Raw genomic sequence first — 27317 nt, forward strand, 5'->3', positions numbered from 1 at the left:
AATCAGAGCAGCTGGCCAGCACACTCTCCCTGCCTGTCTCTGCCGAACAGACCTGCACATAGTGTGCAGCAGCTTGCAGCAAGCCCCTGCTAGGGGGGGTGATTGCCCCAATCGCCCCCCCCCGGATCCGGTCAAAACGTTATCTAATACCGTTGGCACTGTACTGCTGCCACCCCCTGGATCCGGTTAAAATGTTACCTAATACCATTGCCACTGTACCGCTGCCCCCCCTGCATCTGGTCAACACTACCTAATACTGCTACCACTGCCACCCCCCCTGGTTCCCCCCCCCCCGTTGCCACCGTATAAGGCGCACCCAGCTTTTAGACCCTTTTTCGAAAAAGGGTGCGTCTTATACATGGGGAAATACGGTATATATACATACATATATATATATATATATATATATATACACACATATACATATTGCTTGCTCTGACTCAGACACACTCTGTCAGTTTGCTGGTGGAAAAGACACTTTCAAAGCATGTGATATTGTAAGAGAAGTGATGCGGTCTGTGGACATCTGAGAAGCAGCTTTTCATTTAAGCTGTTTACCTCCTGCTACCTGCCGACCTTCTAGACGAGCGGTAATTTATATTACATCCGGTGATACTGTGAGAAAAGTGAAGCGTTATATGAACACCTGAGAAACTGCTGCACAGTTAAGCTGTTTACCTCTTGATATATCTGGTACGCATGGTCTATATAAACAAGGGGTGAAAGATTGGTTATGGTCTGACATACTACACTATATAGTGTTCTTTCTTTCCTTTATCTATCGCCGCATGCGGAGATGCCTTGCTGAATAAGTTGGATACTATTCTACAGCTGATATTCTAGATGAGCAAGAATTCATAATACATCTGGTACGCATATCTATCAACACACATCAGGTGATCGTTGGTGACACCATTAAGAACTTAGTCTCTGGGTCTTCTGTATCACACACCATTTCTTCTTGGAACACTATATTTTACTGTTTTCACAGACTGGAACTCCATATGTATAGTGTAACCCATCTTTAATACTATTTGTTGATATATTCACAAATACTGTACCAGAAGGCTCCGTCCTACTTTCCTCTATTTCTTTATGTAAACCGCACACAAACATACACCCATGCACATATGTCCCAGCGTGTATAATGTGTAAATAATGATAGAAAGAGGTAATTAGCCCTAGATGGCCAAGGACCAGCTCAAAACGATTTGGAGAGTGGAGGAGCCTGTGCAGCAATGTCCTGTTTGAATTACAGCCTTGGCTGCCTCAATTGTATTTCCCTCCTGGGAACATACCAACTGCTGCTCAAAAGTGGGAGATTTCTAGATATTTTCTCTCCCCCAGACTACTCCTTTCCTCCTTGGCAGTCTGAGAATGCTGACCAAAGACAGGCTTCTCTCTAATAAGCCCTTCAGTCTGCTTTTTTTCTCTTGCCTCCAAGTCCTCCCCTTCATTTTTAGGAGAGGACTAGGTTTTGGTTTTGTTTTTTAAATATAACAGACAAAACACCCCCAAAAATGTAGTGAGTAGACCTCAATGTATTATACATGTATCAACTTCACTATATTGTCTATAGTACACAATATACTTCCACTTTGCACACAATGCAGCAAGTACAATGTGAGATAGAAAGGCAAAGAGAAATATACTTAGCTTCCTGCTAACACTAGCAGGCAGGAGTGAGTGCGACAGCAGCCAACGTGTGTTTGGTTTAACTGCAAAGGTTCTTCTGTGCTCAGCAATGGATTGGTGCCTCCAGAAGACACCAACATGCTGATGAAGGCTGGTGGAGCTCCCTATTAACTCCTCTCTGTCCATCAACCTTGCCTAGATTTCTTTAATTCTTTAATATTTCCTGTTCTGCTGGGCTTCCAGAGTTAAGCCCGCAGACAGTATTATACTTAATCTCTCTCCCCCTAATCGTGTCCTGCACTCTAGATCCGATCCCCCCCCTTGAGGGGGGGATTTGGAACATTTCCAAGATAGCGCCTGCAAACACGCTGAGTACTGGCGCTCTATGCCCTACAGAGCAGCGCCGCCCCTCTGAAAGGATGTGACCGTGGGCCTTTGCGCCACCCATCAGCATCAGTGCACGCTGGATTCCGTTGCTCTATGCCCGACAGAGCAGCGCTAGTTCTCAGAATAATATGACCACAGGTTTTACCCGACAGCATCTGTAGGGGAGAGAAAAATGCAGTCAGTGAGAGCCTCTGCCGTTCTCACTGTGACTGCTAGTACCCAGCTGACAACTGTGAGTACCGCTTTTAAAAACATATAAAATAAATATCAGCTTAAAAAAAGCCCATCTTTGCAAGAAGAGTAGCTGCCGAGCAGCATACCAGAGATCCTACTTCTCTGGCACTCAAAACACATTGAGGTTTGCACGGGGTTGCAGAGGGGATATAGCCTGTCGGCAGGCAGTTAACTATTTGAGTGCCTACTCCATGTTCCCTCCTACAACCCCATGGTAGCAGTGTCCCCCAGATAGGATGAAGGAGAAAAGCGGAACTTGAAGACTTATCACTGACGCTTTGCATCACACTAAAACCTGTGACACACGAATCACTGTCCAATTAAGTGCATTGAACATGGCACTTTAAATAGGGTAAATGTTTCCTTTAAACTGCATATTAACATAAATGAATGCATGCACCGTTCAAAACAATGCAACACTAATGTAAAGTTAATTTTTGCCAAACTCAACTAAGTCAGATCCTGAAAACATTCTGCATATTTATCTAGTACACTAGTGCAGAACATCTGGAGGGAGGTGTCTTTTCTTAGACAATGGAAGTTGTATGGACACCTGCTCCCCACACCAAACTCACTCAGTATCTGATCCCTTTGGCTATTTATCCTCTCTTGATTGTAGCAGCTGGATAATACATTGGGACTGCAAAAGAATTCGGTCAGATATTCCCAAATCCCAATTCAGCTTTCTTAAATTTAATTCAAGCTGTGATATAACTATTTAATTGAAAGAAAACTATAACAGTTTTGTATGTTGAATGAAATTTACTGTTATATAATGTTATCTATCATTTTGTAATGATTGTCCTCCTCATTACCATCAGGAAGTCTACCACCAGTAACTCTTCTTTTCACCGACGAGGTTGGCATTGAGAAATCAACAGGGCTAACTTCAGTCCATTTAGTGCAGTCCACAGAGCACATTCTCAGTATATAGATTCTTTCTGTTTTGTAGTTCTTTACTGGGCCTCACTGGCTTACACAAGTAATCATTTAATAAATGTCTTTAGAAGACATGATAATGATTCCGGAAGACGTGGCTGCTGGCTCACATTGACTAGCTATCTCTGCATGCCTTCATGCAAAGATATAATATTATAAACTGGTAGGTGGAGCACAATTCTTTGCTGTTGCATTTTAGAGTTTGCACACACAGGTGATACAGCCTCTATTAGAGCTACTTTCCATTCACAATGAAATTAACCAAATTAACCAAGTTTAAATGGATTGTGAACTATGGATCACTGTTCTTTACACTGAATAGATGGTCCGTAAACACGTGATGAAGCAAGGACACAACAGGCAACGCTTGCTCATTCTATGCTCTATCAAGCGTTTCTTCCAAATGGAAATAATAAGACTGAGAGAATTGCTGGAGGCTCCAGCTCAAACCCTAATGTCTGCTCCTTTTATTGGACAATTCACTTATCTCCCTTTGGTGCCAAAATTTAAGCTGTAAGATCCACCAGGCAGGAAAACGGTGGATATAAAAGGCTCTGTAAAATTCTACATCAAATTGCACACACTATTTAAATACAATCAATAATGATTTAAAAAATGTCTCTACATACAGACTAATTTAGACTAATAGCCCATGGGTCAATGAATTATATTAGAAGGTTAGTTTGTACTCCATTCACCATGTAGCTGAGGCACAGGCTAGAACACCTGTGTTCACAATCTTTAAGAACACATCAGGTTTGGTAACCTAACCAGCTAACAATCAAAGTTTGAATTCAGTAGCTTACAGAATAAAGCTAGGGCTACTCAAGCAATTTTCATTCTATGTAGTTAAATCTCCCGAGATTAATCACTTTAGAAAACACAATGAGACGTTGCGTAATTTTATGTGATTTTATGCAATTCATCTCACGAGATGAATTGCCAAAATTAAAGAAAAGAAACCTTCTTGTGTTCTTTATTTCAATGAGCATTTAATGCATATAATCCCCTAAAGTCTCCTGAAGACGTGATTAATCACTTAACCCAATAAACTATATGGAGACGATTTATCACCTGAAATTCAGGAGAAAAGTAAATTTGAGCACTGTGTGAATGAAGATCAAGACATTACTACTAATATTGTTTGAATAGTTGATGTGTAGATATTGATTACCAGCTCATAGAGCATATTAAAACTGTAGCTTAACATCTGTAGACCTGCTCATAGGAAACACATTTACATATACATATATTTACCTTGTTTGACAAGGTTGCTCATTGCACTTTCTTATTTGAGGTTCTGGCTTCTTCAGGTCTTTACAGTTGGTGTTGTCCACAAAAGTTATATTTTTATTCATAATTTTTGTACAAGACACTGTTGTCTTCCTTTCACCTGGCATATAGATGAAATGCATAGAAAATAAATGTGGGCTTGACACACTTTGAAAAAGCTTTTTATATATATATATATATATATATATATATATATATATATATATATATATATATATATATATATATATATATATATATATATATATTCTCATTATATATCCACTCATTGAAAAAAAATCCCTTCTCTTACAAATGCATAATTCAATGTAACTGCATCATAATTCCAAGTAAATATTATACCATCTTCATGATCATATCCATTGTTTTATATGTGACCTTTAACTTACAAACTTTTATATTCTAAGAACTGTGCTGTTGTGATACCCTTCTATTGAAGTTTAACTGTTTAAGTCTGTATCATAAATACATACAAAGTGGCTTTACTTTATTTAGATCAGTCTCTTTTTCAGACAGTTTAATCAATTCATGATATATTTAATATATAATTTTCATCAGCAATATTGTTGGCATGATGAGGGAAGCAATTGCCCTCGTCATTGGTTTAACGAGTTGTGATATTTTGGGCTCATGCAGGAATGACAACCGTCTCCAATTTATAAAAGTGACCACAAGACCATTGAAATTCTGGAATAAATATAATTATTTATAAATCTAATTTCATACCAGAAATTCACATCTGGGTTAAACTACAAGTGCTCTCTGGCACATTTATCTGGACTTGTAGCAACAGCTTGAGAGCTACAGGTTCATAAACACAGATGGATTTAGTTTTATCCTCACCTACTGTCTGGATTGAAATACACCAGTACTGAGGCCCTTTCCTAATCTTTTGATCAACAGGATATCATCGAGCATGTTATTTTAAGGCAGTTATTTTAAGACTGGTTATGAGCTTGAGTTGACTTAAACACCAGTGACTCCACGTGCTTTTGACATGTGGCTGTAAACGTGCACTTGTGGTCGTGGGGTCGATAGATGACACTTCATTGACTTCCATGTGTTTACTTGTATGAATGTGTGAAGCATAACACATTCAAAACATTGTGACCCAGTGACAACAAGTGCTATTGGGTCATTGGAACCAGTGGCTTCCATTCTTATACCCATTTATATGCTTTTAGTAGCATAGAAAAATGCTAGTAAAAGCAGGTATTTTGATACCAGTGGGTAAGGGCCCTTAATAAGTAGTGGTACTTTTTCTTTCAGAGGAAAGTGTCTTTTACCCTTTTAAATATTTTATTAAAAAATTAGCACTTTGGTAAAATATATATATAGTTTCATATCTCTGTTCATATCACTGATGTTCCATCGTCTAAAGTGTCTCACTTAATTCAACTTAAAGGTCTAATATCAGCAGCGCTCTTTGCAGAATTATTCAGTCCTGTTGTTTCAAAATGTAAAATAAATATTCCACCTATGCACCTTATAGCTAACAATAAATAATTTTCAGTGAAAACAGATCTTTAATGCTGAGGAAATGTATTATACCTTGTGACCGGCATCGGAAGAAACTTCCTGGATCAAAACTTTAGATGTGCATGCTCCTCCCTTAGTTAAGAAGTCTCATCTGCAATAACCTTTTTATGACTGGCAAGAATGTCAGGGGTCATCCCACAAAGGGGTGCTACTGTCTCATATTGGTCTTTGTCTTTGCAATTCCAATGCCAGATATTCCCTTGCCATTGTCCTTTGGTGTCACTCCATTTGCTGACGTCACTAAGTGAATGCGTCCTTGTTTTGGTTATAGAAGCACCTTACTATGTACCTCTTCAGACATGCAGATAGTTGCCTCCACTCCAACTATATGAGTTACTCACTCCCTATGAACAGGATGTGAGCAACAGGTAACTTTGAGCTTGTTCAGTCCTCTGAATATGTGTTGGCTATAACTTTTGTGATTATCCATCCTTGACCTTGACTATTTTACTGACTATTATATTGTGTTGCCTGCTCTGACCCCTGGCCTGTTGCTTACTAAGCTCTGTTTCCTGCTTTCATCATTGCCTTGTTCTGTCTCTTGTCAGATGTTGGCTAGGGAGACTAGCCAAGGGATCTCAACCGGTGGGTATCTTGTGGTAAACTCCATTACTTACTTGTAGGTTGGTCACTAGTGAATACTGGGGTGCTCTTTAGACTCTATGCCCAGGTGATCCAGCGCAAACTACTAGTGGCAAAATGAGTTTACATCTGACCCTTGTTACATTTCGGGCAAGAGCGTAGTTTGGAATATTTGCTTTCAGTGCCCTAACCTAACACACTGGCATATCTAACATCTGTGTGGGTTGTGCACTGCACTCATGCCCATAAGTCACATTTCCCTTGACGTTTGGGCCCCCTGCACCTACAGTGACACAGACTTCTCTTACCAAGTCAGCTGGTAAGAGTGTGTGGGGACACTTTAGATCTCTTCCCCCATCCTCAGCCACCCTCTCACTCTGTCCCACTTAATCAGCCATGCGTAGTTGCTGGTAGTTGTTATGGGCTAAACCCATCCCCACAAAACAGATTGGGCTTTGTTTGGAGGGGAGGGTTCAAGCATTCATCTTGCTCACAGGCGCGCTGCATTGATAACATGTTCCTGCCCTAGCGCCTTGTTCCATCACTATTAGTGTTGATTAGATTACTTTACCTCCTCCACAAACAGCATCACAGTCCTCCCAACCCGAGTGTGTCCACATATACAAAGGTTCATTCACTTTTGCACTCCGGTTCTCTGGAACTGGGTCCAGCGGTATTGTGTATTCGTAATGGAGACCATAATTCTGGTTATGAAATAGCAACACCTGCAAAATACACAGGAACAAATCCATACAAAAATCAGAATTTATATCAGTAAAGGAAATGGAACATTGGCACATACTGCAAAATACAGTGTCCTTATGCGTGGAAAAAATATCTGGCAATTGCAGAAGTCTTTTTTTTTTTCTTTCAGGAAAGACTTTGAGACTTCTGTGTGCATCTGAATGCATTTTATTGGAAAGCGGATATTTTTATTAACTCATGTGTAATTTGGCTCATAAAAACCTCTGTCATTTTGAGGAAAGAAGTTGTTATTTTAAAATACTTCTGTCCAAAGTTGCAAGTTAACAGGTGGACATTAAAGAGAAGAATTTCAAAACATCCATACTCAAAGGCAGAACATTTAGAAAAATGCTGTCATTATTTCTGTCAACAGTATCTTTCCATATGTGCTACATATTCTGGACTCTAACTGAAACTTGGAAAACTGAGTCTGTCTATGCAACAAGCAATGAAATGCTTTACATTTTTGGTTCAGTCTCCTTTCCTGTACACAATTCATTTCTAGCTAGAAATATTGTCTACAAGCATATGTATGGTGAACATGTGACTTAAATTCATTGCAGGTGTTTTTCTTTATTTGGTCTGCTCGGGATCAAAGCCACTACATGTACTGAATTTTGAAGTAGACTTTTAAACAACCATACATTATATATACTTTTGTACACTATACACATTATTTATGTAGCTCAGTCCATGTGCAGCGCAAAACAACTTGGTCGATTGTGCACACCTACTTTTAGCTTTAGAGAGACGCCTCCCAAAACTTCAAGTGCGTTTAGGTGTTTATAGCCACCGTTTCATTAAAATAAACTTTTTCTTTTTCCTCGTAAAGTACTGCTTGGTGTTCTCATTTACTGTTTAAATTTATCATGAGAGTGAGGGAACACCGAGACTGACTTTAGTACATATGAAACTTTTGTCTGTTTAGCTTTGTGTTATTGTGTGCAAGGTGCACCTAGAAATGCTGGACTGTCTTTATTACATATGATATATTTGCAAGTTCTAAACTGAAACGCAACTGGAAGGCACATTGCATCCCATTAAAATATAGGATGAGACCCAATCTCTGCTATCTAAAAGCTGCTTAAAAAGTCAAGTCCTTTTGTGGAGAGAAATTGGCAATGTGCCTCTGTCCAGCAAGAAACACCCTCACAATTACAATCATCCACCTCTTTATCTCATATCAATAATCTCACTTTAAAAAATGAAATCTTGTTTTTTCCCTCCTAGGCAAGACTGGGCTAACTGAGGCATAAATGCCCTCACTCCACCCCAACTCCTCAAATCACATAATCCAACCTTGTGCCCAGAGCCGGATTTAGACCACATGGGGCCCTAGGCAAGATACTGGTTAGGGGCCCCCTCCCTGAAAAAATCCATAGCACTATAGTTTTTTAGCATAACATATACCCCTATTCATGGGCTGGCTGGAAGACTTTAGCCCGGGGGTGCAAGCACATAGCACTGGCCCATAAGTAGTGGCCCATTTTTAAAGGTTGGTCTCACTGCTAGCCCTGGGAGGGCCCTCTGGGGACCGCTGGGCCCTAGGCAATTGCCTAGGTTGACTAATGGTAAATCTGGCCCTGCTTGTGCTATACCATCTTGCCTTGCAAACTATGAGCTATATTGGCAATCTGGGTGCATGTCATCATCATAATCATCATCATCATAAGCAACTTATATAGCGTCACTAATTCTGCAGCGTTGTACAGAGAACTCACTCACATCAGTCCCTGCCCCATTGGAGCTTACAGTCCCTAAATTCCCTAATTTACACAACAAACACAGACTAGGTCACTATCAAAAAAGGTTTTGTACTGTACCCTCTGTACCATTTTCCACTTCCTAAATAAGGCCCCAGTATATGTATATAACAGACAAGTTAACCCGTGCATGATACTCATGCATTCTAGTCAAATCAAGCTACTTAAGGTCTTAAAAAGGTTCTTGTCATGCATTTGGGCCTAGCCCAGGCCTCTTCAGGGGAAGAGCATTACTTACCGATGCAAGCGGCCTTTTTAATGTGTGTTCATGAGGTAAAATTACCTCATGAAAATGCGTTTGACCCCTCAACTCGTAAATTTAGCCTTTACTACCCCTCCCAAGGGGGGAAGGGGGGATGATGAAAGTTAACTGACTTGACTATTCTAATTTTTTTGTCAAATAATGTCAGTATACCAAATTTCAGGTCAATTGGATGAGCCCTTTCTGAGAAAATAGTTTTTTACACACACACACACACACACATTAACGCACGCCTCTACACATGTGTGTTCATGAGGTAAAATTACCTCACGAAAATGAGTTTGAGCCCTACCAAATTTCAGCCCTTTTTGAATTTTTTTTCCTACACACACTAAGAATTTAGTAGGTCAGTGTATAACTCTGCCCAGCAGGTGGCGCTGAAACTTGTTTGTTTTTTTCCACACACAGACGCCACTAAGCATTTATATATTAGATTGCATGATAACGCCAAAACCTGCTAAAATTGTTTATTTTTAAGATTACATATTAAGGGCTACTAAAATGAACCAGATGACAGGCTCTCTTGCAAATGATATCTTAAATGCTTACCCCATCAAAATGTAAAGTCTATGTTCCAAGATTGCAGGGGTTTTTTTTGCAGCAGGTGTTTTAAAGCCATTAAATTATTACATTTCTTATTTTTAATGAGAGCTGTCACTGTGAGCAAAATTTCAAATTCATATTTCACAACAAAAGTAAAATATTCAGTAAGTTCTATTGTTAATGCTGATATATTAAGCATGTTTTTGTAATCGGACGCTCTTCAGAACAGTTTAAATGTTTAATTATTATTATTAGTGTTTCCTTACATTGAAGCTCAAAAACATATTTCCATCCCAGATTTTTAAGTAGTAATAGTGTGAGTGGCTGGACTGACACTTTTTGTTCTTAAGTGCAGCTGTTCTGGTTTTGTTTCACTTAGATGAAATGTGCTTTGTTACTGCAGATAAATCATTCATCCTTGGTCAAAAATGGTCAAAAACGTCATCACGTCACGCCCGACATTCAATGAGGAGTGGCGCAAATAGGACCCAGCAAGTAAGAATGAAAAAAGAAGACAGAAGATAAGAAAAGAAGAAAAGAGATTAAAAGAGATGAAAGAAGCCAATAGGAAGGTAATTAAAGGAACGGAGACAAGGGGAGGAAAGCAGAAAGGGACAGAGTAATGAAGAAGGGGAGGGGGACAGAAAGGCATAGAGTGATGAAGAGGGGAGGAAAGCAGCATGGCAGAGGGGGGGGAAGCTACATAGTGATGAAGAAGAGGGGAGGACAGCACAGAGTGATGAAGAAGAGGGGAGATGCACCGAGCGATGAAGAAGAGGGGGTGAAGACACAGAGTGATGAAGAAGAGGGGGGAGGAGGCACAGAGTGATGAAGAAGAGGGGGGGAGGAGGCACAGAGTGATGAAGAAGAAGGGGGCACAGAGTGATGAAGAAGAGGGGGGGCACAGAGTGATGAAGAAGAAGGGGGGCACAGAGTGATGAAGAAGAGGGGGGCAAAGAGTGATGAAGAAGAGGGGGGGCACAAAGTGATGAAGAAGAGGGGGGGCACAGAGTGACGAATAAGAGGGGAGAGGAAGGCACAGAGTGATGAAGAAGAGGGGGGAGGAAGACACAGAGTGATGAAGAAGAGGGGGGATGAAGGCACAGAGTGATGAAGAAGAGGGGGGGGCAGAAAGGCACAGAGTGCTGAAGAAGAGGGGGCAGAAAGGCACAGAGTGATGAAGAAGAGGGGGGAGGAAGACACAGAGTGATGAAGAAGAGGGGGGAGGAAGGCACAGAGTGATGAAGAAGAGGGGGGCAGAAAGGCACAGAGTGATGAAGAAGAGGGGGCAGAAAGGCACAGAGTGATGAAGAAGGGCAGAGTGATACAGAAAGGCACAGAGTGATGAAGAGGGGAGGAAAGCAGCATGGCACAGAGTGATGAAGGGGGTCAGAAAGACACAGGCTGATGAAGATGAGGGGGGAAGGCACAGAGTGATTAAGAAGAGGGGGGAAGGCACAGAGTGATGAAGGAGAGGGGGGGACACAGAATGAAGAAGAAGAGGGGGGGTGGAAGGCACAGAGTAATGAAGAAGAGGGGGGAGGTAGGCACAGAGTGATCAAGAAGCAGGGGGGAGGAAGGCACAGAGTGATGAAGAAGCAGGGGGGAGGAAGGCACAGAGTGATGAAGAAGAGGGGGAGGGCACAGAGTGAGGAAGAAGAGGGGGGGCAGAAAGGCACAAAGTGATGAAGAAGAGGGGGGGAAGAAAGGCACAGAGTGACAAAAAAAGGGGGGGAGGAAGGCACAGAGTGATGGTGTGGGGGGGGAGCAGAAAGGCACAGTGTGATGAAGAGGGGGGGAACAGAAAGACACAGAGTAATGAAGTGGGGGGGGGGAAATAAACAGTGATGAAGGGGGGGAGCAGCACTGCACAGTGTGATGAAGGGGGGCCTGGTAAAGGGGAGAAATGCAGCTAGGAGGGCGCAGTGTGATCATAAAGGGGCACAGTGTGATCCTAAGGAGGCACAGTGTGGTGATGATGAAGGGGCACAGTAATGGGTGTTTGATAGCACAGGGGGATTATGGCAATATAATGTGTGTGATGACACATGGGGCTTGTGGCAATGGAGTGTGTGATGGCACATGGGGCTTGTGGCAATGTAGTGTGTTTGTGATGGCACAGGGGGCTTGTGACAATGTAATGTGTGTGTGGCAGGTGGTGGCTAGTTAATGGGTACTACTTTGTTTGTGGGGTGAAGGTGGGGCAATTTAATAGTAGGGACTATTAATTTAAGATGGGGTGGTTTGGGGGCTAATAATTGAATGTGGGGCTGAGTTTGAGGAGCATGACGTATATATTTATTAAATATGAATATGAATTATTTAATGGAAGTGACGTTTGCAGTAAATAGGTATATTTATTATACGTAAATGCTATTAGTTTATTGCTGGGGCTGTTTGGAGGGAGGGAAATAGGTTTATTTATTACATGGGAATACTATTACTATAATGTTGGGGCTGGAGGAAGGCCTCATGATTAATCATGGGTCCTATTGATTTAATGCCGGGGCTAGTTTGAATTTTTTAAATGTACCCATTTTTTTCCAAATAGGGCCCCCAACATTCCAGGATCCAGACAATCCGCAGCTAAAGAAATCAGCAGCCACAGGTGATGAGAGCGACAAGGTAGGAGAGAGCAGGACAGTCTGTCAAATGTTCTGATTCTAGTGGGACAATGCCAATTTTTGGTGACTGCTGTGCCCAATCTAAGGGGCAGGTCAAGACTGTGTACTCTTTATATACACAATGCATTCTTTATATACTACACTATGGTGTTACCTTTCCTTTGTGGGCTGACCACTTCCCTCTAGTGTCTGGTCTTGCGTCTATGATGACTGGCCACAACCCCTCTGGTGGGCCCCTAGCATTGCAGTCCCCCGGTGGACCCTTCATGCCCCAGTCCGACAATGGTTGAGTGTTTGTTAGGTGAGATCTCATTTGACGCTATGGGTCACACATTTCAGCAATGGCTGTAATATTAAACCTATTTGTCATGTCAGTTTATCTCAGATTGATTTCCTGGATCTAACCATGCACTTGCAAGGCCACAATCTGGAGAGACGTCTACAGGAAATATGCTATTTTACTACTCACCAGTCAACATAAGCTTTAATAACAATGTTATATTTACAACACAAGCCATTGATATGAAAGGTATGTTTTAAACCCACGAACACACCCATGAAGTCTATAAAAGGGTATATTATCAAGAACACATATCAATTTTTACTCTTTAATGGTACACAATCTTCTCAAAATTCTGATTTAGTGTATTTCATCATTACTCTTGGGTCCCAATGGTAGAATTAATTTGGTGCTGTACAGACAATGACATTATTTCAGTGATACTCTCATGAATCACTTTTTTATAAGCCCAGTATAGTGGCATGTAAGACTTCCAAATGCAAAATCCACTCATTTAAACTCATTTGATTTAATGTAATTTAATAGGCATATTGAAACTACATGGCTTAACAGGAAACCTTTTTGGCATATATTGTTGAAGTAGGTTCCTGGCATGGAAATATGTATATGTGTGTATACTTTTAAGAAATTGTAGATGGTGTCAAGTTCTTCAAAGTCAACCAGCTCATTAGCTACCTAACTAAAGGACTGATTAATTGTAGTGTTTGTGATTGTCAAATTTGTGTGTTGGTAAGCCTAAGGAAATGTTTAGGTGCAGGATTTTTGGAGCATAAAGGACATTATAAATGAGAAATTACAGAATGCCATTGTTTGACTTTTTTGGTCAGAGCCTGGAGGCAATCCAAAAGAGATGTAATTTGTTGACATGCAACACATTCCTAAAACATACTAAATTGATTTATGTTACTGTGAACCCTAAGGGCCTGAACGAGAAGCATAAATATGGTGTTTTTTATGATTTGTATTACTCAGAAAGAACAAAAAAAGAAAGAAAGAAGAAAAAAGATTGTATTATAGTATAAAATACTCTTTTACTTTTGGATTTAAAAATTAAGTACTGTTAAAAGAAATACAATTTATTTTATGTTGTAGTATATTTATGATACTCCTGCATGGATTTAGTGGACGTACGCCAGTTTGTGTAATGTAAAGAATGCAAAATGGTTCTGCACATGCTAATAAAATAGGCCGCATGAATATGTGCATATGCAGATTTGCTCGCATATGACACTTGCAACTTGAGGGGCAGAAGTGGTGGTCAAACATAGGCTGAGTACCATAAGGTTATGTTCATGTAATTGTGAACAGATGCAGATCCACAGAGACACACATATGCCTGTCAAAGCTGTATCAATAGCGGGTACCTGAGGGGTATATGCAATTACCTGCTGATGATGATGGCAATTGCCTGTCCGCTTCTGAATGGCTGATTGCAGATTCACCGCTGAATCTGATAGGTGCTTTTATCATTGATTGGCATATATTACATTGTTTTTTTTTGGCATATTTAAGCAAGATTTTATTTAAACCTCGTAGCGAATGCATACTTCACTATCAAATCAATATTAAAATATAGAAAAATTGGGTGTAAGTGTATCTTATGAATTGTCCAACTTCTGAATGCAATTACTGTTTTTTTAGTGAGCGCATTTTATGTCTGCGAGTTTGGATCCAAATGTGTTTAAACTCAACATGAAACCTTTAATGTTTGTATGTTTATCCATGTTGCACCGTGATTCCAAAATCCATTTTTTTATTTTATGTTGATACACTAAATCTTTTTTAATGTGATGTGTATGGTGTAGGAAATTATTTTGTGTGTTCCATACCTTATTAAATAATCTCAGACAATGCATTCTGTTGGATCCCTAGCTATGTATCCATTAAGTTTGTAGGAAGCAAATATAATCCACTGTGTTTGATTATATAGAATGTGCTCACTGAGTGACATCTATTTCTCCCAATGGTGGTCTGATAACTAAAATATTGTAGCTAAACCATTCATCTTTCCACATTACTATCAAGGCTGATTCCACACACTCTAGCTTTATAGTGTAATAAATATGAGGGTAAACGTGTTATGGCCAATGACTGATGGCAATTCCTTCCTCTCTGTTTCATTGGTCACAAAGGTTATATTCATTGGAATGTATAATAGTTATTTGCTGGGATATCCATAGCTAACTATGTAAACTCTTACAAAGTTAGATAATTCTAATTCTAGTTAACTTTGTTTCTTATCTGACATAGATTAATTTTTCACACATGAGCTAACAAGTAATATGTGAACTCTTTTACTGCATTTAATTTAGTGGGACTGAAGGCTAATTTATTTTTTTACCCTTATGACTTTGCATATACTGCAAATAATTCACATGCATTATATGTCACATTCAAAGAGCTGCACTAAGTGTATTTACCTGTTCCAACATATCATGTAATGATTTGTGTGATTTTACTTTCAGGTGACTTGTGCATGTATCTTGATGTCTTGTGTGGTCTGCTCTGTTCATTGTGTCCCCAGTTTTAAAGTGGGCAGAGCTAGAACAACAGGTAGCCAATTAGATCATTGGAATGTTAACAGCAGCACAGAATATTTCAGGATATTAGTATTTTGATCTTAATGGAGGCAGTGAATTAAATTAAGTACATAAATGGAGGAGGATGGTCCTACAACAGCGTAGAGGAGTGGTCTGAGTTTCATGTCAAGCTGACGCAGAAGGATTGTGGTGTGAAATGCACCTCTATATGATATTAAGTTTATACATCCAACTTTGCTTCCTTTGTGTCTTCCATACATTTGCTGTTTGTTACATCTTACCAGTAGATGTAGAGGAGATGTTGTTGGACCTTTTGCAGAAATCTTTTCCCAGAGTCCTCTTCGAATGTAATTAACAGTGGTCCCAGCCATATGAAAGGTTCCAGGCTCTTCAATCTTCCAATCATCATTAATAGACTGTTTTCCAGTGTCCCTTAAAGCTGTACACATTTGTACTCATTAGTAAAATCAGACAAGTAACTGTCCAACATTACAGAACCAAACAATTGAACAGACAAACTGCCTTTGCAGTTTAATACAGTATTATAATACATATTTTAATTGAGTTGTGTTCATGTAATTACGGCACAGTCAAATGTGGAAGCAACTGCAGATATGCCTGTCAGGCGGTGTATTTGTTGTGTTGGCACACAGAAGGGATTCCCAGTAGCTTGGAACCCCCCTACATCCAGGACTCATTGGTAGGCTCCTCCCTCCTTGGGAACAGCCACTTCACTGCCAGCAATGCACAGATCTGTTCCACCCCTTCCGTCAGCAGTGTATATTGTGACCTAAAGAGAGGCAGACAGTAGAGTCTGCCTCTGAAATTTAAAAAGTCAGATGGTAGAAAGCAAGTGTGGGGAGGGGGGGGGGGGCTTTTACTTTAATATTGGTGGATGCAATGTATTTATTTAATAGTGAGGGTGGGTAATAATTATTTAACAGTGGGTGGGAATTTTTAATCTATTTGTGGCTGACAATTTATTTGATGATGTGGAGTATTTCATTTAATGGTGGGTCATAGTAATGAATATTAATTTAAAGTGGTGTCATGACATTATTTAATCAATGGTAGGCTGTTTTTTTGGGGGCTATTGATTTAATGGGGGGCTGAGTTAAATGAGAAGGAGGGGTATTTATTAATTATGCATATCAAGTACTTAATATTTGGGCAATTTTGGGGGAAATATGTTTAATTATTTAAGTGGAGTTATAATTATTTAATATTGGGGTTGCTTGGGGGGAAAATAACATACCCTAATCTATGTCAGGGTATGTTGGGCGGGGAAGTATGTCTATCTATTAATTCTGACTTCTATTAATTTAATGTTAGGGCTACTTGGGGGGAAATCAGTCTATTTATTAAATGTGAATGCTGCTCGTTTAATGTAGGGAGCACAGCAATGCGCATGGAAGTATATTGAGGTCTCAACTCTCCAGTTATCACCAATAGAACTGGAGGCTGATTCTACCATTGCAGTAGGATTTGTACAAACCATGTTGTCTAAAAACTGTGTTAAGCATGGAAGACACATTGTAATATCATTTTAACATTCTACTTACCTAGATAACTATGAGCTGGTGTTTCCTCTACAACTTTAATTCTTCTTGCACCAGCTGGTATCACCAGGGCCTCCACATAGCCTGTACATTTGACAAAAATATTTAGATTTAGTAATTAATATATTATTCTTGCAAAAAAAAAAAAAGGACATACATATTTGGGTTCATATGTTCCAGTCTAGACCAAAGCATTGCCAGTACAAGATGTCATGCCAAACATTAGTAACTACATTGTTTGTTTGTAGAAAATAGCAGAATATTGTATATAATTTTGAACACTATTTGAATACACATTGAAAGTTGTGTGTTACTGATCTAACTAAATATGTACACAATGCTCTCTTTCAGCTCTCTGTTTGTCAGGAGGGAGGTGTTTCTCTACACAGACAGAGTCTGAGTGACAGCTTTGCAGAGTTGCTGTGCAGAAATGCAGTAGGTGGATTGGTGGATATGTATATAGAGACGGGCCAGTGATATCACAGTAACTCAAGTGACTGCATTTTCAGCTTTTTATACTGTGTGTAATCCCTTAAGGATGTTGTTCCAAAGATGTTGGATGAGTCCCACATGTCTGTAGTGGAGTGGAAAGATATTACTTTACTTTTTAACAGAGCTGCAGTGGCATGTCAGGGTATTACATTTACCTACGTGTTTCATAACTGACAAAGTCAAGTTTGGGGCCTTTAAATTTAAAATCATCAAATCTCACAGTACTTTAAAAATCTTGTAAAAGCTGTTACATAATGGAAAGATTTAGCTCGACTAAGTCTACAAGTAAGTAATAAAGAATGTTTCGATTTACATTAAACTTAGCACAGTAAAATAAACATTCAAACAAGGGATGAAACAGTTTTAGTACTTTACAGAACAAACTTCAGAACAAGATCTGACATGTTGTTGGAATAAACTAAACAATGCACATGCCTTTCAAGCAGAGCCGTAACTTAAAATTCTAGCGCCCTGGGCGAGAAAGACAAATGCCGCCCCCCAAGCCTTCAATTTTAACCAAATTAGCCTAAAATATTCCTAAATTGCGCCCCCCTTCAGCGTTGCGCCCTGGGCGGTCGCCCCTGTCGCACAGCCCTAGTTACGGCCCTGCTTTCAAGGTTCAAAATGTATTAGATATGTAACATATTTCATCACTGCATCAACGTAAGTCCTTTCTTATTTAAGTTGTAATATAAGACAGCTTTAAGCACAATATGTAAATGTAAAAGTTGCTAAAGGGGACATATATCTATAAATCAATTTAAAGGGACTGAATACCTCTGCCCAAATTTAAATATTTAACTCAATTAGCCAGGATGTTGAGCAGCAGCAGGGCAATGAAGGTGTGATATGAGTGGCTGTAATCCAGTCACGATACTCACATCCACTCATGTGACACCCTCTTCAGCCAATTACATCCTGCAGCTGCCAAGTCACATGGTCAGTCATTACAAATATTGTGATTCAGCCAGGGGAATCCTTTAATATAAACACACCAGATATAATATTCAAAATGGATATCCAAGGGCGCTGACTTAAAACTCCCATTTTGTCTTGAAATGAAAACATTGGATTAATTAAACTAATATAAATATTAATACCAATATTCATAAATTATATTGGTTTTACCAAACAAGCTTCCCTTTAATTTAATTTAATTTAGTTCAACTGTCATTAGCTATAGTTTTGCTTTTCCACCACTACTCTTTATATTGTTAAAAATTTGCCAAAACCCATCCAAATGTTCATTCTCATATCCTTTGCTTTGCTGCATTAGGTGTATCATACAAATATGTAGATCTTTAATGTGTCATCAGCTCTGTTACTGACAGTTGTGATCAGCCAGCACTAACAGGCATCTAGAAAGTGCAAAAAAGCAGAGATGTGATTCATTTTTTATTTCACAAATGTGTCTCTGTGCACACTAAAGCTAAGTACACACTACACAGTTTTCATCCAATAATCGGCTAAATCAGCCGATTTACGACAACTCCGTCAAAAGTCGGGCCAGTGTGTGCAGTGACACAATGGTTGAAAGTCTGCCCAAATGGACGAATAACGCCTCATTTGGTTGGTCGTACCGTTTAATATTTTCGTTCCAATCTCGTTTCCGCTGTGTAGTGTGTATAAACCTCTGACCGATCCACAACAGTGAGTACGAAATTACAGTCATTGCTTACGACAACATGGCTGTAAAAAGTCGCTAAAGGGATGTCCGCTCTTCCCTTTATCGTCCTAAACAAGGCTAGTGTGTATGCAGTCCATGGACCGAGTGATCGCATGTAAAATCGCTCGGCATAAAAAGTTGGTTGAAATTTCTGTAGTGTGTACCCAGCTTAAGGGGCATACTTAATAAAGAATAAATAAACAAATAGATATAGAAATGGTGCTAGTAACTGACACAAATAGCACAAAAAGGGAAAAAAGTCAGTAGGAAATGTTCATTGAACGGTATTCACATAGCTAATCCTCGGTGTTGATTGAAAATCTCATTCGTAGGTGCTTGAATGCTTCCAACGTATGTATAGGCTCAGACCAGGTGGATCCCCGGGCGGCTGGGGATCCACTCTCACTTGGGAAAATCTCTTCCTCCGTGTTCTGTGTCAGTGGAGTGCTGTCTCTCTATTGTGACTATACAGACATTTATATCATCTAATAAGAGGCCACCCACAGCGGGATGTGCTGAGTTTTTCTCTTTATGGATGTATGTTTTTATATTTTGGATTTTATATCTTTATGTTTTTTGCTGAAATAAAAACCTCTGTATACAAAAGGTAATGCACTATCAGCAATTTTTTATCTTTTCACACATATGTTTAATGATGTGGGATCGTCATATATGCATTGGAAGTAAGAGGATCTGCACAAGTGAAAGAATAGAGAAACAGAAATAAGATTACACTACATGCCGATTATTATCTGGGCTTTTGTAAGTGCACACCCCTAAGGGGGGGGGGGGGTTTCTTTGGATCATTCACTTGGGATTCGGTGGTGTTGCATACTAAAACCACAAGGGAAATAGAGTATATACTTTTTAACAGGATTATACTATTATTGTCCTCTTTTTTTATCTTTCATATATACCACTATGAGGACATACAAGGAATTTTATGATACAAGTTTGTTGGTCTGAACCTATGCATAAGTTGGAAGCATTCAAGCACATACGAATGAGATTTTCAATCAACCCACAGGATTAGCTATGTGAACACCGTTTCATAAACATTTCCTACTGACTTTTTCCCTTTTTTTGGAGTATTTGAATCAGTCACTAGCGTCATTTCTATATCTATTTGTTTATTTATTCTGCATTGTGTACCTCATTGGTGAATCAGAGATGAGATATAGAGGGCGGCTGGTATATTGTGGTTTGCACTAATACACCACTCACTATTGTTTTGCGTAATACTTAATAAAAACATTTTTCATTGACATCCCCCAAAACAGCAGTTTTCAGGGGATAGCCACAAATGAAAGTATCCCCTTACTTTATGACTAGGGCAGATATTGGAGATATGCTGATTTCCCTGTCACTTCGAATGCAAAACAAGACCCCATAGTTTTCTATGGGACTGCTATTTTGCCCCCACTTGAAGCTGGTATTAGCCATTGAAGACTATGGGGAGACCATTGCGGTAGAGGGATCTTCGGATCCCTCACAACATCTACCTGTTCTCCCCTCCGGTCATTATAACAAAGGTGGCCACTTTGCAATAGTGACCATAGAGGACAGGTCTTCGTATGAAAAGCTATTTTTTAATAAATAGTCATAATATTTCAATCCTTATCTCTGTGGTAAGGATTGAAATGGATCCTGTTGAGAAAAGCGATGGTTAATAAATATGCTCCTAATTTGTATAGCTATTGCATACATAAGTGCGTGCCCACATTCTGCTTTTGGGAACTGCCCCAGGAAAATGGGCAAGTGGTTACTTTTGCAGTATGGCTAAAAACGTGCACAATGGAAGATGGAAAAAAAAGTCCACTAAAAGTCCTGCTTACTGTCACTTTAAACCAGTCACGTCATTCTATTAAATGTTTTATTGTTCTTCTAAAATACTGATTGTCCCAGCTTCATTTATTTCTCACATAAATAATAAGAGTGAGGGGACATCGGGACTACTTTAATTAGAGGTGTTACTTCTGTGGGTTTGAATCTTTTGAATGCATTGATGTTTGTGAGCTTATAAATAAGATTACCCACATTATATGTGTTTGCTTGGTACAAAACAAAAAAATGTATTTTTGTATGTGGGTGCAATATGATGCATTAGCGCCAAGCTTGAATTCAGCTAGCAATGCCCCAATCTACCCAAGTCCTCCTTTGAGAAGGTGCCAACTTTTGAACCCGCCAGATAACACCTAGACAATTTAATGTGATCTTTCTGTAAAAACGGGCACAGTTGAACAAAAATAAACGCATCATGTCATGTGGACGGGGTATGTACATTTCTGCACATTTGTAAATGACCCTTGGTGTGTTTAATATGCAGGTAACGATGTATGAAGATAATGTTTTCAAAGTCTTTCATGTAACAACTGAAATATATATTTGTTTGTTACTCTTGTTTTGAATATTCAAAATTAAGAATGATTTTACCAATTCATTAAGTTGTAGAAGCTAATTGGCATGCATAATGTATTTATTCCTGTTATATAATATCACTGCTGTACGAGCACAGATGGTGGGAAATGAGTTACAGTGATATACATACCAAATTATATCTGTCGATCTATCTCATAGTTGCTAACATTGGCAGCTTGTGTCCCGGGAGGTCCGGGTGGCAGGTGTCACGGACTTACCTGATCCCCGCCGCTCCGTCCAGCCGCACTTCCGCATTCAGGACCATGTGACCGCACCCGGAGGCGGTCACATGACCACAACCCTAGAGGCGGGGATTTTGAATCCCCTTCAGTATAAAAACCTCACTCTGACACTCGCTGAGTGTCAGAGCAACACTTACCTGTTCCTGGCTCCTGCTCTTCGTGGATTGCAGTGTCTTCCAGTTTCCAGTGTCTCCTGTGTGCTGATCTCTGCCTGTTTGACTTCCCTGGCTCTCCTATCCCTGTCTACCGACCCGGCTTGCTGACTATTCTCCTATTCTTGTGACCCGTGTACCGAACCTGGCTTGTTGACTCCGAGTTGCCTTCTGATTCTGCCTGACTCCATTCCTGTGTACCGAACCGGCTTGTTGACTCCGCTACCACCGCTTCACTCCGCTGTACTACATCTTGAGGCGAACCTGGGGACCGCGACCTGCGACTCCTGGCAGCGAAGCCCATCCCGCCTTGCGGCGGTTCTTGGTGAACACCGGGGAGATCGTTAGACTCCGCACCTCAGGTAAGCCAGTGCTAATCAAGATTAGTAATATAGTATCCAGAATCTGTTACAGTTTGCTCTGACCATGGATACCACAGCTAAAGATCTGTTGGAGCATTTGGTAGGAAGGATGGATAAGCAAGAAGCTAACCAAGAGCAACTTTTAAAATTCCTCAATAGTCTATCCACTCGGTTGGATGTTGTCCAGAACACCATAGTGGCTGGTGGATCACCTGGGCCGGCAGTGGCCCCTGTACCTCAGGCCGCAGCAGCAGCTTCTTCCTCGCAGCTACGGTTACCTAACCCACCCAAGTTCAAAGGAGACCCTAAAAATTGCAGAGGATTTTTAAATCAATGCTCCATACAATTCGAGCTTCTACCTGGGAACTTCCCCTCCGGAAAAACGAAAGTGGCCTATGTGATTTCGTTATTGTCCGGTCAAGCTTTAGCATGGGCTTCCCCCTTATGGGAGAGGGACGACCCCATTCTACATAACTTCAACCTCTTCTTGTCCACCTTCAAGAAAATATTTGATGAGCCAGGAAGGGTGTCCAATGCCGCTTCCGGCTTACTACGTCTCCGCCAGGGAAACCAGTCTATGGGGCAGTATGCGGTCCACTTCAGAACCATGGCCTCTGAACTTCGCTGGAACGATGAGGCCCTAGTAGCTACATTCTGGCAGGGCCTTTCAGACCGAATCAAAGACGAGTTGGTATCCCAGGAACTCCCTACGTCTTTGGACGACATTATCTCCCTCTGTGTCAAAATTGATTTGCGTTTCAAGGAACGTAATTCCGAGAAGGAACAGTCGCGGCGTAGTATGATTCGCTTGGCCCCCAACTTCCAAACCCCTGTTCTTCCCCCTGAAGAGCCCATGCAACTTGGGAGGACCCGCCTATGAGCCGAAGAGAGGGAGAGGAGATTTCGGAACAAGTTGTGTTTATATTGTGGAGAGAGTGGCCATCTTCTGAGTTCTTGTCCCAAACGCTCGGTAAAAGACAGGGCCTAACGAGTTCTGGAGCTGTATCGTTAGGCCTCTTTTCTCAGTGTCAGTCAGTTCCCAATAGTAATGATTGCCTGTCTATTCCCATTTCCCTTCAGTTAGGACAAAAGACCTTCCCGCAGTCGGCTCTTCTAGATTCCGGAGCCGCAGGAAATTTCATTTCTGCCACAGTAGTTAAACAATTCGCTATTCCCACACAAGCCTTGGAACAACCCATCTCTCTGATGGCCATTGATGGGGGAAGAATCCCTGAGGGGTCCATCCTGGTACGCACTATTCCTCTTCTACTTCAGATAGGAGCACTTAATCGGGAGAAGATTTCTTTTCTAGTAATACAGAGATCTACCAACCCAGTCATCCTAGGACTTCCTTGGCTTCGTGTCCACTCTCCCACCTTGGACTGGAAATCTGGTCACATATTGTCCTGGGGACAGTCCTGCTTCTCTCGCTGCCTACAGAGAGTGGTTCCTCCGAATAGTCCCAGACGTTCCCAAGAATTTCCTTTGACTCTCCTGCCTGAGCCATACCAAACCTTACTGTTTTTTGTCAACAAGAGGCCACTAGACTTCCCCCTCACAGAATCTGGGACTGTGGCATTGATCTGATACCTGGTAAACCCATTCCCAGGGGCCGTGTTTACCCCCTTTCCCTCCCGGAGTCTAAGGCTATGGAGGAGTACATCCAAGAAAATCTAAACAGGGGCTTCATCCGCAAGTCTGTCTCCCCAGCTGGGGCTGGCTTCTTCTTCGTAAAAAAGAAAGATGGGGGCCTCCGCCCTTGCATTGATTACAGAGGCCTGAACGCCATTACCATTAAAAATCGGTATCCACTGCCACTGATTTCTGAATTATTTGACCGGATTAAGGGTGCCACCATCTTTTCTAAACTTGACCTCAGAGGAGCGTATAACCTTATACGCATTAAGGAGGGGGATGAATGGAAGACGGCGTATAACACCCAAGACGGCCACTTTGAATATCTGGTCATACCTTTCGGGCTATGCAATGCCCCAGCCATATTTCAGAGCTTTATGAATGAGCTGTTTCAAGACCTCTTGTACCAATCTGTAGTCATCTACTTGGACGACATTCTCATCTTTTCTCAAGATCTAGCATCTCATCGTACTCATGTATTGGAGGTCCTCTCTCGTATCCGAAAAAATCAGTTATTTTGCAAATTGGAGAAATGCACTTTTGAGCAGAGACAAATTCCCTTCCTGGGATATATTATTTCGGGCACCGGTCTACAGATGGATCCCACAAAATTGAAAGCCATACTTGACTGGCCCCAACCTTCGGGCCTTAAGGCCACTCAACGCTTCCTAGGATTCTCCAACTATTATCGTCAATTTATCAAGGGGTACTCCTCTCTCGTGGCTCCCATCACAGCATTGACCCGCAAATCTGCTGATGCTGGTATTTGGTCCTCTGAGGCTATCCAAGCCTTTATATATTTAAAGTCTCTCTTTTCATCTGCACCCATTCTTCAACAGCCAGATTGTTCTCGTCCTTTTGTCCTGGAGGTAGATGCCTCTTCTGTTGGCACAGGAGCCGTACTATCACAGCGAGGTCCTTCTGGAAAACTTTATCCCTGCGGATTCTTTTCCCGTCGCTTTTTACCTGCTGAGAGAAATTATGGGATTGGCGACAAAGAGCTCCTGGCCATCAAGTTGGCTTTCTCCGAATGGAGACATTTACTAGAAGGAGCGCAATTCCCTATCACCATATATACCGACCATAAGAATTTGCTTTACTTACGCACTGCTCGATGTCTAAACCCTCGACAAGCAAGGTGGTCCTTATTCTTCTCACGCTTTGATTTCAACATCACTTTTCACTCGGGATCTAAGAATACGAAGGCAGACGCCTTATCTCGCTCTTTTGATCCAGCTGACATGGAATCCTCGGAAGATAAGAAATTCATTGTAAATCCATGTCAAGTATTGGCAGCTACACACCTGAAAAAGGGTTGTCCTCCAGGCAAAACATTCATCTTGCCACATCTACGCACCCGGCTCCTTCACTGGGCTCATCACTCACTCTTCTCTGGGCATGCCGGCATTCGCAAGACCTGGGACTTATTGTCCCGAAGCTACTGGTGGCCTTCCTTGCTGGAGGATGTGAAGAGATTTGTTGCTGCTTGTTCCAAATGTGCTCAACACAAGACCTCTAGGAAGAAGCCTTATGGATGCTTGCTCCCATTACCCATTCCTGATTACCCTTGGTCACAGATCTCCATGGATTTTATCACGGACCTTCCCCCTTCCAAATCCTGTACTGTAGTGCTTGTGGTCACGGATCGCTTCTCTAAAACAGCCCACTTTATTGCTCTCAAAGGCCTTCCTTCTTCCTCCTCCTTAGCCGATATTTTTATTAAGGAAATATTTCGCCTCCATGGCTGTCCTCAACATATTGTCTCCGATAGGGGATCACAATTCATATCAAAATTTTGGCAGTCTTTTTGCAATAAATCCGGGATTAAGCTTGACTTTTCTTCCGCATATCATCCCCAGTCCAATGGGGCTACTGAGAGAACCAACCAAGAATTAGAGAAGTTTCTAAGAATATTTATCTCTAGTAACCAAGACAACTGGGTGGACCTTCTCCCTTGGGCCGAGTTCGCCCATAACAACCATTTTCATGAGGCCATCTCTAACTCCCCCTTTTTTGTTCTGTATGGCTGCCATCCTAGACTACCCACCTTCTCTAAAGTCTCATCTTCTGAAGCTCCAGCAGTGGACTCTCTGTTTCGTAACTTCTCTGATATTTGGGAACAAACCAAGACAAATTTAAAGCAAGCAACTACTCGTTCCAAAAAATTCTACGATAAAAGGAGAAGAATGACTCCAAGTTTTGCAGTTGGTGACAGGGTATGGCTATCCACCCAGAACATTCGTTTAAAGGTTCCCAGTAAAAAATTTGCTCCCAAGTTTATTGGCCCATTTGCTATATCTGAGATTATTAATCCCGTAGCCTTTAGATTGAGTCTGCCTCCCTCTTTACGCATACCCAATGTCTTCCATGTCTCCTTGTTAAAACCGATAGTAACCAACAGATTCTCCACCTCATCCAGAACTCCTCCTCCTCCTGTTGATCGGGATCAAGTTCAATACGAGATTAAAACTATCCTAGATTCTCGTAAAGTTCAAGGTGCCATACAGTTCTTGGTAGATTGGAAGGGTTACGGCCCTGAGGAGCGCTCATGGGTAAGAGCCATTGACCTACATGCTCCCCGTCTACTTAAATCCTTCCATAAAAAATTTCCTTTGAAACCCTATTAGGTGTTCGGAGTCCACCTTTATGGCAGGGGGTACTGTCACGGACTTACCTGATCCCCGCCGCTCCGTCCAGCCGCACTTCCGCATTCAGTACCATGTGACCGCACCCGGAGGCGGTCACATGACCACAACCCTAGAGGCGGGGATTTTGAATCCCCTTCAGTATAAAAACCTCACTCTGACACTCGCTGAGTGTCAGAGCAATACTTACCTGTTCCTGGCTCCTGCTCTTCGTGGATTGCAGTGTCTTCCAGTTTCCAGGGGAGATCGTTAGACTCCGCACTTCAGGTAAGCCAGTGCTAATCAAGATTAGTAATATAGTATCCAGAATCTGTTACAGCAGGTGGGTGTGTGGGGGCGGGATTCGAAGAAGTGTTAGCCCTGCCCCCCAATGCTGTCACCACCCTTTTCGACCAATAAAACAAGGGGGCGGGGCCACAATGATGCATCCATGATGCCGATAAGCCCCACCCCCTCCATTTACTTTTCCACAGCCAGTCGGGAATCGGGAGAATAGCCCTATCTCCTGGGAGTCCGGGAGACTGACCCAGATTTCGGGAGCCTCACGGATATTCTGGGAGAGTTGGCAAGTATGATCTATCTATTCTCTTCATCAGATTCCCAGCCCTGTTATTCATCAGCCCCCGTCATTACCTCCATTCATAACCCTCCCACCCATGTTATTTATCCACACCAATCATCCCTTCATCACTCGCTACACACCTTATGCATCGCCACCACCCCTGTTATTTACCCACCCAGCATCCTCCTTTGTCCCCCG

At 41.3% G+C, this 27317-nt stretch overlaps 1 protein-coding gene and 1 long non-coding RNA gene across 2 annotated transcripts in view; one reads left to right on the top strand and one right to left on the bottom strand.

The window, feature by feature from the left end:
• Positions 1-27317, bottom strand: part of ADAMTS19 (ADAM metallopeptidase with thrombospondin type 1 motif 19) — a 205152-nt gene that overhangs the window by 16472 nt on the left and 161363 nt on the right. The window contains exons 16-19 of the mRNA XM_075178766.1: positions 16949-17029; positions 15668-15825; positions 7181-7334; positions 4453-4588 (exon numbers count right to left, since the gene is read on the bottom strand). Of these exons, the coding sequence (XP_075034867.1) occupies positions 4453-4588; positions 7181-7334; positions 15668-15825; positions 16949-17029 (529 nt within the window). The remainder of the gene's footprint in view (positions 1-4452; positions 4589-7180; positions 7335-15667; positions 15826-16948; positions 17030-27317) is intronic.
• The window catches only part of LOC142097156 (uncharacterized), a 73793-nt gene continuing 48502 nt past the window's right edge, over positions 2027-27317 (top strand). The window contains exon 1 of the long non-coding RNA XR_012678138.1: positions 2027-2254. This is a non-coding gene — a long non-coding RNA (uncharacterized LOC142097156). The remainder of the gene's footprint in view (positions 2255-27317) is intronic.

This window comes from Mixophyes fleayi, chromosome 1, assembly GCF_038048845.1.
Source record: "Mixophyes fleayi isolate aMixFle1 chromosome 1, aMixFle1.hap1, whole genome shotgun sequence".
NCBI classification, from domain to species: Eukaryota; Metazoa; Chordata; class Amphibia; order Anura; family Limnodynastidae; genus Mixophyes; species Mixophyes fleayi.